This window comes from Lepisma saccharinum, chromosome 2 (genome assembly GCF_977018435.1).
Source record: "Lepisma saccharinum chromosome 2, izLepSacc3.1, whole genome shotgun sequence".
NCBI lineage: Eukaryota > Metazoa > Arthropoda > Insecta > Zygentoma > Lepismatidae > Lepisma > Lepisma saccharinum.
The window spans coordinates 209,988,846-210,002,037 of record NC_139230.1 but is presented as its reverse complement, the minus strand read 5'-3'; the positions used below and the strand labels follow the sequence as shown (position 1 = coordinate 210,002,037).

Genomic DNA, 13,192 nt, shown 5'->3' with positions numbered 1-13,192 from the left:
AAAAAAGTAAAAACGTATAAAGCAGGAAAATGTAAAATCTGGGAATGTGAAACTTTGATGTGTTGGATTTTGCACATCTAAATTGTCTTGTTATTTCTAAATTCATTGTGGTTTTTGTTTTCTGGATCATCTTTTGATTTGGTCCAGGAAAACTCAAATTTAATGCATTTGTTAAAGAGTAAATCTTTACAGCACAGAGGCTGAATAATAGTTACAAGTATTTAACACCTAATGAATTCTCAGGTACTAAAAAAGTACATATTACTTTCCACAATCTAAGTCACCTGCATTGTGATTAGGCATAGAGATGTACAAAATGACTTAAAATCTCAAATTTCTTGTGCTCACCAACACACCATCATGTTAAGCAGCAGAAAGGCATAATTTTTAACAGTAAAGTTGAGGTGCAGGAAAGGAACTGCAATATTGTTACCTAGCTGACAATTTCAGTAAATGTGTAAGCATTAACAAACAATAAATTTTGTGTTTTCATAGAATTATTTTAATTTAGGGATGGGACAGATTAATCGGTACTCTATTGGTATCAGTCGATTTAGGCATATCAGTATCAGTTTATCAGTCCAAGAGCCCCAATTATTTTACAGATCCAATATATGTAAATGTGTCACAATTTAGTGCAAAATTCTGCTATTTTGTTATAATTATTTTGGATAACTTCCATGGCCTAGTTTTTAAAAAAGTAAATGTCTAAACAATACAACTTCTTTTGCAATGCAGTCACCTGGAAAAACACAATTATTAAGGAAGTAAACGAACCATTCAGGTTTTCAATCTATCATATGGGATTATATATCGTATCATTAGAACATGATTATCGGGATTGGTAAATTTTCTATCGGTACTTTTACTTTATTGGTATCGGCCAAAATTTTGTATTGACCCATCCCTACTTTAATTCAATACTTTCTCAAGAACTGGAAATATTCAAATAAATCAGCAATGCATTATGCTTATTGTTGTAAATGAAGAAATTTAACGAAAAGTGAAACACGAAAAGATAATGCAGTGGATTCCTTTTAATTCAAGTATCATTAAAGATGATTTCAAGGGAAATAAACGTCTGTCCGAATTGCCGAATAATTAGAATTATCCTAGTTCGAATTGAAAAGAGTCCACTGCATAACACAATTTACATGCATTTGAGGCCTTAAAAATAATTAAACTACCTACACTGAACATTACAAACCTTTGAACCACCTTGAATTGCTCCTGTTCCTGCATATATTTTGCTTACTTCATTTCCATTGTTGATCCACATTTGACGAAAAACTTCTTCAAAACGAGACACTGTCTGCTGTTTCTCCATTAGATTTAAGAACTGCAGTTGCTTGGAAAGAGTCTAAACACAAACAAATTAATTGTACCTTATTTTTAGAAATAATTCTTAAATAGCTAATTTACTTCAACATTTAAAAAAAAATCACAGAAATGCCTGTCATGCCAGGAAGTAATCCTACATTCTTGTATTCTCTAAATGGATATGATAGTGAAAACAATACACATAGGGCCAATTCATGAGTATGACACTCATGTAATTCTTGCAGCATAACCTTCATTTTTACTTTATTAAATCTGTGAATTAATTATTAGCATAATGAATAATACAACCCACTTTTAGCATGTATATAACCACAGTTTATACATGTACAGTGAAACCCTGATTCATTTTTCAATAGACTGAAAATAAAAAGCTTATAATCCACGAAAATTTTATGATGCATTGTTTCATTAGGATAAGGTAAAATGTATAATGGAGAAAAACATAAAATCTGGAAATGTAAAATAGGGGTTCTTCTGCATGTATCATTACGACAGTATATAGATAAAATCATACATGAAATTATTACTACAGTGTATATATATAAAATCATACATAAACTTATATTTCATTAACATTCTGCCTCATATGAAACTTCACTACATACAGGGTGGGAAATAACTTTTTGCTAGGGGTCTGCAAGAAAACTGTGTTAACATGGAGTCATTTCAAGTGTGGTGTGTTAAAGTAGGCTTTCTTCTGTGTTGCAGGAATAAATTTCAAGATGGCAAATCTATTATATGACCTTGAGGAGCAGCGAGTTGTCGATCGGAAAGGAGCCAATGCATTTCTAGAACCAATGGAAGGTGGAGCAGCATTCATCAATCGCAAATGGGTCGCGAAGAAACTGCATCGAAGTGAACGTTTGGTAACTGACAATTTTAAGAAAGCGTACGATGATTGCTATGCTCACTTTAGTGGTGGGCTTCCACAAAAACTATCTTAAGAAAGCAAAGACATCATCAGTGGAAACAATGGGAAATGCAAGTCCTCCGTTGCCAAAGAAATTTTTCAAGTTCGGGGCAAGAATGTGACATCCAAAACTGTTGGAAATTACCGTGCAAGATCAGGTTGCAAACCATTCCACGTCATTCCCAAACCAATGAAGACTGCTTTGAATATTGAGGATCGCCTCTGGTTCTGTGACTTTCTGAGGAATTGGGACACAGAAGATTTCCTTCATCTTGCACCAAGTGATGAATTATTCATTTGGACGGTTCAGAGATCAAACTATCAGAACGATCGTGTGAGATCATTGTGCATTGAGGACATTGCTGATGATGAACACTATCAGGAAATTTCAAAGAAACCAGACTGCATTGGAGTGTTCATCTGTTTCACGGCCAAATGAATTATGTGGGTCATCAAGGAGGAAGGTGAAAGCTGGAATGGGGAGTATTTCAGAGAAGAAATCTTGACTGCCAAGGTTATTCCGTCCCTCAAGGATCCCAACAATACCCTGGATGCAATGGAGGTCTGCTTCCTTCACGACAAAGCACCATGCTTCAAGGCAAATACTACCCAAGACCTTCTTCAGCAAAGTGGCATTGACTTCTTCAGCAGTTCTGAATGGCCGGGTGAATCACCGGACCTGAATGCAGCAGAGCACTTTGGGGCTATTCTGAAGGATGCAGTCGAGTCCTTGATGATAGAGGAATGCCGACAGGACCGCTATTCCCAAGCAACACTCCTTGCACATCTGGAACAAGTCCTCCGTGACATGGAATGGAATACGAACTTGTTTGCGAATTTTCTGAGCTCCTACCCTGATCGTCTTCGTGCTGTGAGAGAAGCAAACGGCGCACATACTAACTTTTAATTTTGTTTTTGTAACCACAATTGTCGTGGTAAACATTTGGTATTACCACAATTTCTTAATTGTTCTTACTATTTACTGTGGGAACCTAGCAAAAGGTTATTTCCCACCCTGTATATACTTCCAACTTTACACACAGAGTTCATCTTCATTTAGCCATTTTATGCAATCAACTGGACCTTGATACAAGAAAATAAACTTTATGTTTCCAGTGACATCCAAGGATATGATCTGAATAAGGCTAGTCATTTTTCTTCTCATTCCATTTTGCATGTTCAGAAGACAGATATTCCTTTATCCTAATTTTTAAAGTTGGAGCTGGACTCATGGCATCAGATGTACAATTCAAACTTACACCAAGATTAAGACTTGAGAAGGACAACAGAGCTATAGCGATAACCTAATCTCAGAGAGACTCCATCTCATTTCATACTTATGCAGACATGAACATTCTACAAAGGTAATTTTAATGGTCTAGTATCTATTAGTGCTTTAAAATCAAAAATGCACTAAGAGTAAGCACAACTATGTAAAGGATTGATAGCAGATTTATTTCTTCCCTTCCCCACATTTTACAATCTTTTAAGATGTCCTCTGCAACTGGTAGAATATCAATTTGTTGGAATATCAAGATAATATTGCAAGCACATTTATCCTACCTTAAACATCAATACTGTATCAGAAATGACATACCAAAAAACAAGTCTCTTTTGTACAGTGTTTGTGAAAAACATTTTCTGTTGTCTAGTAATTTGCAGTAGTTATGTGACAGTATAGACCTATGTTCCGTTACAAGTATTTAAACAACAGTCAATGCAATCTTATCCTGGATGCTACAAGAGGAAGTCAAATACACATTTTCAGTCTTGACTATCCGTCTCTTTGAAACAATGGATATTTTGGAAAAGTCATTGATTGAACACACACACTAAAGGCCCAGCTAAGCCTCAAGTAGAATGGTACTTGATGATGTTCAAGGTGAAGAAGCGTGTTGATTGCTACGAAAAAAAATGCTTCAAATAGATGAAGATATTCACATGAAAAATTACTTTGACAAAGCTAAACATCTCTTCATTTTTCATGTCTAATAGTAACAAAGTTGTTTAAAGCATGCCTATTGTGCCCTTTCCTGAAATCTATTACCACAGTTTCTGAAAGCTTTTCAAGAATTTTCAGGATATAAACAGCAACACACTTCAGCCATATTTACAACAAATTAAACTTGTACTTCCTATATTTTAATTTACTATAAACATGACACCAACGCCAAAAACACTAATGTAGTGATCATTTTTTTTAAAAATTATATTTTATAACTTCTTTCAAACTATTTTTACCACACATGTTGGATTTGGTATAGCAGCAATAAATGCACTCAAGTTGCAATAAGTAAATAATCAAAGTTTAACTTGTGCTGAAAGAAACCTAGGGAAAATAACATTTTGTGTTATTAAAGTGTGCTGTGCATTGTACACAAAATATTACTGAAAATATTATACCAACTTAACACACATTTCTTTTAATAAATTAAAAAGAAATTTCTTCATAATGTATGTCTACACTGCTTCTTACAGCAAGACAAAACCACACAGTGTAAATCCTTGTGAGCTGTCAGAAGTACAAGCTTAATTTCATCGTGAAGTACCATACACATTTTGGTGAGTGCCAATACTGAAGTGTAATCATACTCACCACATTTGTAGAAATGATCCATGATGATTTCTAGACCAATGTTGAACTAGATTATATTTCAATTCCAAAAATGTATTCACGTTAAGGAGACACAATAAGTAGTACATTTTGTGTGTACGTATATCCCAAAACTATAATTATCCGACTATGAATAACTTGAGTATGATATGCTAAATGTATATTATATCAACCCAAGTCATAACTGAAGGAAATAAGACTAAAATCATTTCATTCATTTTTACAATCTTGATTTTGTTGTTATAAGCAGCACATCATTAATCACTCCCATTGTTATAATGATTATTTCCCGACAAAATAGTCAACTGCAAACAAATATGTTTTTATTGAGCATACATGTGTGGTCTAAGTAATACATCAAAGTACTTTCTTTGAAATATAACAGGTTATTAGTTAAACTGACAATGAAGTGTCATACTGCAATTGGATGAAAAACAGTACTAAAACAGTAAAGAAATATTGATAGCCACATACCTCAAGCCCAAAAAAGGTCTGTACACAATTGGTGCGATCAAGACAATCCAAACAGTTGGTCCGAATTGTTCCAATCTGCTCACTAGAAAGAAATAATTTGAAGTTTCACTTCACCTGACTTTCCAAATTTAAATAAAGAACACACATAGAGAAAAGAATGTACAAAATTGATTTGCTTAATTTTACTTTGCTTTTTGTGCTAACCACTCCACCACAGGGGCCGCCAAGGATGTACAAGGAAAACAAATTTTATAAAATTTCCCAGATTTCACATTTACTGTACAAGTTCTACACCAACAGGCCCGTGATAAACATGTAACAATGATCCCACTGTATGTATTGCCAATATTTTTCATACGTATAAATTCAAAAAGTATCACTAGTATTTACGACACTAAACCAGCACAAATTCATTAGAAATTCATTGGCCTATCCTGATACAAAGAAATGCACCTTCTTTATGCATTCTCCAGTAAGTTCTTTTATAAACATAATGGGGGAAGTGTAAAAACTGGGAAAATTTTATAGCATTTTCTTGATCAGGGAAGTTAAAGGTATAATATGTAAAATGTAAATATCCCTGTACATCATTTGCTATATAAAACATTCATGCACATACATAAACAAAGGTAAGAAAATGTGTTAAATGTTTAAAAAACTAATTTTCAACAAAGAAGTGAAATTATATTCGAGGCAAATTTTTCGATCTTTATTCTGAATAATTAAATTAATAGCATGAAAGTGAAACTAAACATTACAAGACCTACAACCAAGAAAGTACATTCAATTGTCATTTAACTTGAAAAATCAACAAACAAGTAAGAATTTCACAATAGATGGGGCTTGAGTGTGATGGTTAAGGGAAACACTATTGCAGAAGTCTGATACGCGTATTGTATGTATCCGTTTCAATAAGGAGTACACATAATATTTAAAATACAAGTGATTAAACATTTTAAATTCAAATAAAATATTTTCACCACACAATCCAACTTTTTACCTGATGACTTCATCTCCTTTGGCAAAGAAGAGTGAAAATGCATTTAGATATTTATCAACTTTTGCTTTGAGTTTACCGAGATTCCTCGTATTCCCACCTCGGCATTCTTGATGATAATCAAATATAATATGAGGAACATCCCTATGGTCAGTGCAAGCTTTATGCTGAAACTGAAATATAAAATTTTAAATTTAATCCACCAATTTTTAAAATTAAAATCAAATCCTATCATCCTAACATGAAGAATAAATTTGACCAAGACTCATTCATTTTCTTGATTTTCACAGGTTTCTCATGTATCTTTGAATAAATTTCAATACACAATGAAATTCAGTGCAGAAAAGAGTAAGGTGCTAATAACAACAAGAAACAGAGCCAGAAATGTACCAAGAATAGAGGTGGACATGGAAGAGTTGAGGGTAGTGGAGAGCATCAAATATCTAGGAAGCATAATTGAGAGAAGTGGAAGAATAGATGAGGAGGTAGACAGAAGAGGACAAATGGGTGGTGGACTATATCAAAGTGTTTAAAGATTAACGTGGAACAGGGATGTACCTATGAAATGCAAGAAGGTAACATGTAACACATATTATGTGCCAAGAATTACGTGTGGAGCAGAGACTAGGACAATGACAAAGAGAGACAAAAGAAAGATGCAGGCAGTGGAGATGAAATTTTTAAGGAGTATATTGTAGAACACTAGAATGGATAGAATAAGGAAAGAGGAGATCCAACAGACAGTGGGGTGGTGAAGCTTCAGGACAGGATAGATCAGGCACAGGCGAGGTGGTTCGGACACATGAAGAGGATGGATGCAGAAAGACTACCAGTAAGAGCTTACAATGCACAAGGAGTGGGAATAAAGCCAAAGGGGAGACCAAGATGTTGGTGGAAAGAGCACATAGTGAAGAATGTTAGGAGACGAGGACAAGATTGGAACACCGTGGAAAGAGAGGAGTGGTGGAAGACTAGGAAAAATGGAGAGGCTCGACTCCTATGCCGACCCAGCCAGAGGCAGGAAACGACGAATGATGATGATGATGATGATGTGGTGTACTATTTTTAGTTTTAAAGAATGGGAATTAGTAAGAACTGACTCCAATTAAAAGAGGATGTATGTTTTTAGGTATTTCCTTTTACCTATTTGCACCTGAAGTGGCAAATGAATACAGTAGAACCACGATTATACATTTTCTGGGGACTGTGTCTAAAGAACTTATAATGCAGGACAAGTAATAATCTGGGAAAATTTTGTAACATTTTGCTTCATTGGGACCAGAAGGTAAAATCTATTAAGTGGGAAAATATAACTCCAAGAATGTGCAATTAGGGTTTCCACTGTATCACTCCTTTTCTTACGCTGCTAGCATCTTGAATTGTTTTAAGTCCACTTTATGCACAGATAGACTAATTGGGACTGGACCTACAGTGGGATCCAAACTACAATGCAATGTGCCTCCACTGGGTGTTGAAGCCATGACCCTTGATTAAAAGGTAGTGATATCACCATTATGTCATCGGGAATGCCCCCTTACACTGCTTGCAAAAATCATACATGTGCAGTAAGGTGCATCAGCAACACCACCAAATTACATGGCAGAGTGAAATATTTTAAGATAAAGATGGATATTTTTTTTTAATTTTATACTCATAATATTTTATATTAAATAAACAAACAATGAAAGAATAACTTACCTGAAACAATTTACTCAACATAGCTTCTCCCTCTTTACTTCCCACAAGACTAGATCCTAACAAGTTTACTATTACTTGATGACCATAACGTTCTTTTATTTGTCTCATGTGACGATCAAATGCTGGTGTTGATACGTCAAATTCCCTGGACATTTTCACTTTATGAGATCCAACCTGCACAAATAAGAAAAAAATGCTAGCATTATCTTTGATTCTAGGGAATCATTATCTGCAAAAAATAAAAATTTATCTTAACAAATTAATCAATTTGCCAAAACAATGTATTCTCATGGAAATACTACCGTGTACAAGAATGTATGTCTCTGTCATGTCAATTTTAAATTTTCCATGTAAATTTATAACTTCAACAGAAGTGCTTATAATTAACTTTAAGCTAATACCCAGTAAATGTCAGACATGCCAACAAAAGTTACTTATTATACACAAGAAATCAAAATAATACGTTTGATAATTGGAGGGTGTTGAAAAGTGTTCATTTACTCAATGGCAACATATGTTATGGTATGCATAAAATGAATATGAAATACATGGAACATCTCGGAATTAGAAGCTGTGGTAAAGACAAAGTTTTCTCTATAGCTTAAATGGTCAGCATACTGGCAGAGATTGCCACAGGTCCTGGTTCACACCACCACTTCCTTCCCCTCTTTTTATCAAGATAAGCAATTTTTTTAAAAAATCACATCTTACTTCTCAATGCATAAATAAAAAAACATTTTGTTTTGCTCACATTACAATGTTTCAATATAATCTTGTGCATTGAGAACACCACAGACAACAAAACATGTAAACAGATACAGGAAAACACTGTTAATATGATATTGCTTTAATCCGAAGTTCTTCCCATTCCCCAGCCGATAAGATAGGATTTTTAATGTATTTCGGTATGGATAAATCAAAATATGGATAATTTTTAATACGAAATTATTTACAAGACCCTTCGGCACAACTGGTTTCGCTTAATTCGAAGTAGATTCCTGCATACGTCGACAAGAGAAGATGGAATGTGGAGAGAGCTTGGATGTTATTTCAAATTGACCTTGACATGTTTCCTTGTCCTAAGAGCTGCTGACAACTCGAGGGAAGCAGCCCAAAATGCCCTCTGGACTTGTATTCCTTGTCAATGTGCATGGCAGGTCAAGCTCTTTCACCCCTGAATGCGCCACCTTGAAAATATTCACCAGTGCCAGATGAGAAATGTGAGATAAGATCACAGGAATCTTCCAAAATAAGTCTGGAAGTCTCGCCCAACTGTCTAACTTTGAGCTCAACATTCAGCAGTTTCCTGTGAGCGATGAAACTCTTCGCCGGGTAGCCAACAACTTCCAGTAACCACTTTCATTAAAAGTGTGTTCTTTGTGGCCTGTAGCACTTCATAAAAAAGGGAAACTCTTATCAAAGCCATATATGCCAACTAAAGATTGTCAACCTGCTTAACACATTGTCATCTAGGTTTAAGCAAAAGTTTACCTCTATCTTATGTATGTCGTAAGTCGTAACTCCCGTTTCCTGCTTTATACGTTTCCCAACTATGCTATGGCATAAAATTTGCCAAAAAAAAGTGTTCAGTTGGCTGAGTGCCTTCTCCCTCTTTTCCTGTCAGCAAACAGGGAAAGGGTGGGGGGATCAAAGCTAATTGTTTCGGCCATGATTTTCTTGCTCATGTGTGCACAAGGGCAGATTCCAGGCAATGGTGGATCCCTCCTTTTTTCCTTTGGCATCTCAAGTGAAGCAACCAGTTCTGAATACGTTCTTCAAAACGAACAAAAACCGTAGGACAAGAAGAAAAAAAATAATAAAAAAAGGTGGGCCTCCCCGATGGTGCAGTGGTAGCATTGTAGCCTTGTAATCAAGGGGCCCCAGGTTCGATAACCTGTGAAGGCACATAGTGGTACTGGTTTGGTTTGATTGATTGATTGATTTAGTTTATTTTACTTCGCGTTTTGTGCATCTTGGCTAATTTGCGAAGATGGCAATGAGTGATGAAATGATGAAATTGATGAATGGACATTCACAAACAACCAAGCCCGACTGGGATTAGAACCCGGGACCCTTGGCGTCGCAGCACGATGTGCTAACCACTCGGCCACAGGGTTAGGCGGTAGTCGTTTGGATCCCACTTTAAACTGTAGGTCCAATCCAAATAAGCCTTACTGTGCATAAAGCGGACCTAAAATCACCAAATCAAAAGAAGAAAAAAATGAGTCCCCTCCCTTCTCCTACAACAGTACATTCTCCACCACTGGGGTGCACGGCAATGCAATAATTGCAGAATTCAGATCCCTCTTTCTTGATTGAATGCAGTTGTCTGCATAGGAAATATTGCCTGTATTATTGTTTGTTGCATGGTAAAACGTAAAGCAAGGATCATTTCTTTCTTCTTCACACTGCTGATAAAAGTTCGGTCTTCAACAATTGAAATGCAGAGAATTTTCTCTTTGGCCACCTGTTGCTCGAACTTCCAGCTGGTATCATTGTGTTTATGCTACAGCTGGCGCCAGTGTTTCGTCTAGCATCTGCAAAGATGTTGCTTGCTTATCACAGCAATAACTCATCCAGCGCAAAGGTAAAAGTGTCATTGTTTTGAATCTCACAAAGCTGTTTTGATTTGACGATAACGAAATTAGATGTCCAGAAAGAAAAACAAGAGTTAAAACAACTTCATGATGCACACAAATTTCGCTATAATTGCCACTTTTCTTCAGAACCATTCGCATGCTATAAAAAAATAAATCCCATAATACTCAATGTAGGAATGGACGCTGATACAGATAAAAAGAAAGAAGTTTTTTCAAGATGTAAAGTTTTGGCAGAGCGAGTGTTTGACCTGCAAAGGCTGGATATTTTAGTACATAACTTGACCAATAGGTGCAGCACAAGTGTGGTTTCTTTGTTTTCCTTACATGTTTACGAGTGACGCCTGTTCTGTGCTTTTTGTTGAGTTCGCACAATGGCCAACAATGCTGTCCCAGGTTGTTCCCGGCGGATACTCTCCCCTGATGATATTCAGTGATGTCTGGATTAGATTGTGAATCATTCAGGGTCCGAACGTGAGGAAGAGGATGCAGGAAGTGATGTTTGATTTGATTTGCTTTATTTTGCTTTGCTTTTGTGCCACTTTTGGCTAATTTGTGAAGATGGGGATGAGTGATGATGTGATGAAATTGATGAATGGACACTCACAAATATCCATGCCCAGGCCAGGCTTTGAACCCGGGACCCCTAGTGTCATAGTGCGATGTGCTAACCACTTTGCCACAGGGGCCGGCACAGGAAGTGATGTGTCTGAAAGTGATGAGACTGTTATGGCAGCCCCATTGAGAGGAGAGGTAAGAACAAGGGGTGGTTACAGACATGATATTCAGGTGGGAACCAGAGGTGGAGGGCAGACAATGAGAAAACGAAGTAGACAAGTTACATATGTAGAATTAGGATGGACTAACGTTGACATTCGTCCAAATGTTCCTAATTTTGTAGGTCAACCTGGTATAAAAGCGAACTTGCATGCAATTGAAACACCGTACCAGGTTTTTTGTAAATTCTGGGGAGAAGACCTGACGAACAGAGTGAAGCATGAAACAAATGTTTATGCTAGACAGCAGATAGAAAAGGTGAAGAGGGCAGGAAATTTGTCTCCAAGATAATTATATAACACTTGCAAATCAGTTACTGTTTCTGAAATGAGAATAATGTTTGCAATTGCCCCTTGTTAGGAAAGCCAATATTGAAGATTACTGGAGTGTGAAAGACATTTTGAAAACAAATTACTGCAAAACATTGGGCATGTCTCGGGACAGGTTTAGATCAATATTTTCTTTCTTGCATGTGAATGATAACACCCTCTATCAACCAAGTGGTGACCCTGACCATGACCCTCTACACAAAGTGCACCCTGTTGCCGACAAATTATTGAAATCTTTCCATACTATATATGAACCAGAAGAACTAACAGTTGATGAAGGTATGTGCCCTTTTTGTGGAAGAGTTCGATTTAGGGTATATATAAAAAACAAACCGGAGAAATATGGCATAAAACTTTATGAACTTTGTGAGGCAGGTAGTGGTTATGTTTGCAATTTTGAAGGTACACCGGTGCTCTAGTGATAAGAACAACACATGTAAGAAAGAGAACGTGGTGTTACCAATGATGAACCATTTGTTACAAGATGATTTTGGCAAAGGTCACACAATATACATGGATGGATTTTACACTTCCCCAGAACTTGTTGACATGCTTTGGTCAAAACAAACGAAAGCTCTTGGAACAGTTATGCCAACAAGGGCGGGTCTGCCAAAGGAAGCGTTCAGCGAGCAGCTACATAAAGGTGGTATGCTGTTCAGGTGCAAAGATCATCTTTTGGCTATCAAATGGAAAGATGTCAGACATGTTTATGTTCTAAGCAGTATTCATAAAGCAGAAATGGTGGAGACAGCAGCTGCAATAGGTAGGCATGTGAAGATGAAACCATCAGCTGTCTTGGACTACAACAAGCATAAAGTTGGCGTGGATCATAATGACCACGTAATCGTAATGATCGTAATATTATGCATTTAGAAGGAAGAATGTCAAATGGTGGAAGAAATTATTCTTCAATTTTTTTGATATGGTAATTGTAAATTCATGGATAGTATACAGGAAGTTAGTAGTTAATCACAAAAAATGTCACTGGAAACTTTCTATGCAGAGGTGGCCAAAGATTTTATTGAAAGTGCTGGATTGGAACTGCAAGATGAACAGCTTCTAGGTGACGAACAAGGAAGACTGATTGGCCGTGGACATTTTCCAGCGAAACTTCCTGCTACAATGAAAGTGGGATGTGCTCAAAGACAGTGTAAGGTATGTGCTGCAAAATCGAAAGCTACTACAGGAAAGCGTGCAAGGAAGGACATCGCTTATATGTGTAAAAAATGTGAAGTTTCTTTGTGCCTCATAGGATGCTTTCAAGACTATCACACGAAAGTGAACTTCTGTTGATTCCACATTATCAAGAATCCAAAAACTATAATGTAGCATATGTTTCGATGCCTTAGTAAAATGAACTCCTCATTTTTTCATACCACATATTTGTTTTTATGATGAGCTGATTTTTACATTTCTTACTCATATTGTAATTGTTTTTGGTTTGCAACACTGACG

The 13,192-nt window shown here is 36.3% G+C and overlaps 1 protein-coding gene across 2 annotated transcripts in view; it reads right to left on the bottom strand.

Moving 5' to 3' along the window:
* The window catches only part of Synj (synaptojanin), a 107,709-nt gene that overhangs the window by 64,115 nt on the left and 30,402 nt on the right, over positions 1–13,192 (bottom strand). For both annotated transcript variants that reach the window (XM_083117936.1, XM_083117937.1), the window contains exons 6-9: positions 8,035–8,208; positions 6,340–6,509; positions 5,340–5,421; positions 1,208–1,360 (exon numbers count right to left, since the gene is read on the bottom strand). In XM_083117936.1, coding sequence (XP_082974062.1) covers positions 1,208–1,360; positions 5,340–5,421; positions 6,340–6,509; positions 8,035–8,208 — 579 coding nt within the window. The remainder of the gene's footprint in view (positions 1–1,207; positions 1,361–5,339; positions 5,422–6,339; positions 6,510–8,034; positions 8,209–13,192) is intronic.